The sequence below is a fragment of the Marmota marmota genome, unplaced genomic scaffold (genome assembly GCF_001458135.2).
Source record: "Marmota marmota marmota unplaced genomic scaffold, marMar, whole genome shotgun sequence".
Taxonomy (NCBI): domain Eukaryota; kingdom Metazoa; phylum Chordata; class Mammalia; order Rodentia; family Sciuridae; genus Marmota; species Marmota marmota.
Genome location: NW_025999863.1, coordinates 5875650 through 5878426, shown reverse-complemented (window position 1 = coordinate 5878426; position 2777 = coordinate 5875650). Strand labels below are relative to the sequence as shown.

Here is a 2777-nt window from a genome sequence, read left to right as displayed (position 1 = left end):
AGCTCAGTGCTGGGGGGGGTGGGGGGGTTGTCCCGGGCACCAGAGGATATTGACCAGCATCCCTGCTCTTCATCCACTCGATGCCAACAGAAGCAGCCCCTTGCGTTTCCATGATGAAATGACTCCAGAGGCTGTGCAGCGCCCCTCAGGGGAGCATCACTCCTAGGGTGGAAACAGGGAGTGAGACTTTGGATGAGTCCCCGCCTCCCAGCTTTCTCACGGGTTCGATGGAGCCATTAATAGCAACTGCCCTGGGCTGGGGGTGGGAGAGTGCTTGGCTCGCCTGCAAGAGGTCCTGGGTTCCAGCCCTGGCAACACACGGAGAACGGAAGAGAGAAGGGGAGAGGATGGGAGGACGGAGGGGAGCAGCAACTGCCTTACAGAATTGCTGTGAGAGGAGGCCCAGTTTGGTGGTGATTGGCAACCAGTGTACAGTAGGCGCTCAATAAACAGTGGCCGTGATCACCCGTCATGAATCCATTCATCCTGCCCCACCTGTCTGCGAGAGCAGGACGGCTCCTGGGCACGAGGTCTCAAGGGCTGATGGGGTTGAGGATGCTTGTGGCCACGTTCCAGGGAAAGAGGACTCGAACTGCTTAAACAGGTCACACACCGATTTGGGAGTCCATGGATCTGGGGCGAGGACCAGACTCTGTCTTTGGTCTTGAGTGTCTTGGTGCTTTGGTGTGGCAGCAGCGGGCGGCTAGTGTTCCCCTCTGGGAGGTGGAGGGTGAGTGGAACACAGGGGTCATCTGGAGGACGGTCACCTGACTTCCGTTTCCCTGGGTCTCCTTTCTTTAAGGAGGGGAGGGGTGCTTTGCTCCTGAAGATGAGAACTTTTGGCTTGGAAATAACAGAAATGAGACAAGTGCAAGTCTGGGGCCAAGCCAGGCTTTAAAGGGGACTTTGGCTGAAGGGAGACAACACCCTGGAGGGGCCGGCTGCTTCCCCAACAAAGGGAGATAGATGTAAGAGCTTACTGATTTTTTTCTTTTTTTTTTTTTTTTTAAGAGTGGACTAGAGCCTAGGAACTTTCTAGTGGCCAAGGGCCTGGTTTCAAAAGATGTTTCTTTTTGCTCGAGTCAGACCACAGGAGGTGACCGTCATCTTGTCCAGGGAAGGCCAGTCCTCCTCAGTTGTCCCCAGCATTGTGGCGCCACCTGGCCCAGCTGATTTCACTTATCCTTCCTTCTCACTGTAGAGACATCTGCTCCAGGGGCCGCCCCCGGTTCCTGTCCCCCCCAGTCTGGGTCTGGTGTCTCCCACTGACCGCTCTGAGCTGCATGCTCAAGGTGTGTCTGCTGGAGTCGGGGCTGCAGGGCCGCCACAGCAGGTCAACAGGAAATTACAGAAAGCACACGGAGCCCCAGGGTGGGGGTCCCGGAAGTTCCGCCTTGGGAGCAAGATGCAGGAGAGATGGGAAGCCCCTCACCCCCCCCCCTGCGCCACCCCCACCCGGGCACCTGCATGTGCCCTCCTGTCTTGTGATGCATCTGGCTGTTAGGGACTGGCGGGGTGGGGATCCCCCAAATGCCAGGGTAAAAGGGGACTGAGGGGACTTTGAAGAGCAAGGTATTTAAGACAGATGGACCAGGGCAGGTTGGGTGGGGGAGAGCTCACTGCTGGGGTGGCTCTTTTAATAGCCCAGGTTTAATGTTGATAAGCTGGTGGAAGAATGAGGTTTGCAAAGAACGGGCAGAATCCGAACTTCTCCCTGCACCCTGTGCCAGGGCAGCTGCAGGACTTGACTGGGGAGGGCTGGGCTGCAGCCCCCATGGTGGCTACGGGGGGCCTCGAGGGAGAGCGGGTGGAGGGAGTGGTTCCCAGGGGGGTCTGGAGGGCAGGCTAAGCTCAGCCCTCAGCTCCCCTGGGCTGGGGAGTTCCCCCATGGGAATGCAGCCTCCCCACACTCCTGCACATTCCAAAACCCTCCAGAGGCAGCTGTGCCTGCCCCGAGAGGGTCCACCCAGCTCCAGTCTGGTGGGGCCAGCCCCTGAGCAGAGAGCGTCGGGTAGAAACGGAGGCTCCGGGAAATGGGACAGATGTGCGTCCAGCCTGGGGGGACCCAGACCCCGGGGATCTCTCAGCGTGACACTGGATCCAGAGAGCTTGGCCTGGGGCGCAGGCCCCTCCAGGTCCCTCCTCACAGAGGGTATCAGTCCACAGGTGTTAGTCACCGTGCGGGCTTTGAATAATGCCAGCTGACCTTTGCCAGCAGCAGCACCCTCTGCTTCCCCCTAGGGCAGGCCCTGCCCCTCTTGGGAAGTTCTGCAAGGTGTGTCCTCGCCACCCTCCCCAAAGCCCCGCCAGGCTGAGCTGGTCTCAGTCACAGGGACTTGCTCAGGGGGTTAGACGCAAAGCGCCCTCTGGCAGGAGGATGGGCTGGGAGTGCCCTGCTCCCCCGGAGCACCGGTGCGGGCACCTGCTGGCTCTGGCTGCGAGTCTCCTCCTCACCTGTGGGCCAGGTAAGCAGGGCTGGGCTGGGACCAGGAGCAGGGAGATTCCAGAGGAGAGGGGCTGGGGGCTTCTGGAGCTCCCTGTGGGACAGCCAGGTCTTCTTCTGGCTCCGGGGCAAATGACTCACAGCCCACCCGAGGCTGCCTTTTGTGAATGGACCCGGTGGAGTTCACAGAAGGGCTGCAGGGTGCGGTGCATGCCCAGGGGGTCTGGGCGGAGGTGCCCAGGCATCCCTCCTGGACTGGCTCACTCTCCCCCTCATACCCCGGGGGTTTTATTGACACCTTGGCTTCCAGCACCGGCACCCAGCTCTGGGGGGG

The 2777-nt window shown here is 60.3% G+C and overlaps 1 protein-coding gene across 1 annotated transcript in view; it reads left to right on the top strand.

Moving 5' to 3' along the window:
* Positions 1–1945: 1945 nt before the first annotated feature.
* The window catches only part of LOC125619016 (mucin-2-like), a 20281-nt gene continuing 19449 nt past the window's right edge, over positions 1946–2777 (top strand). Inside the window, exon 1 of the mRNA XM_048811116.1 lies at positions 1946–2465. Coding sequence (XP_048667073.1) covers positions 2195–2465 — 271 coding nt within the window. The 5' untranslated portion in view covers positions 1946–2194. The remainder of the gene's footprint in view (positions 2466–2777) is intronic.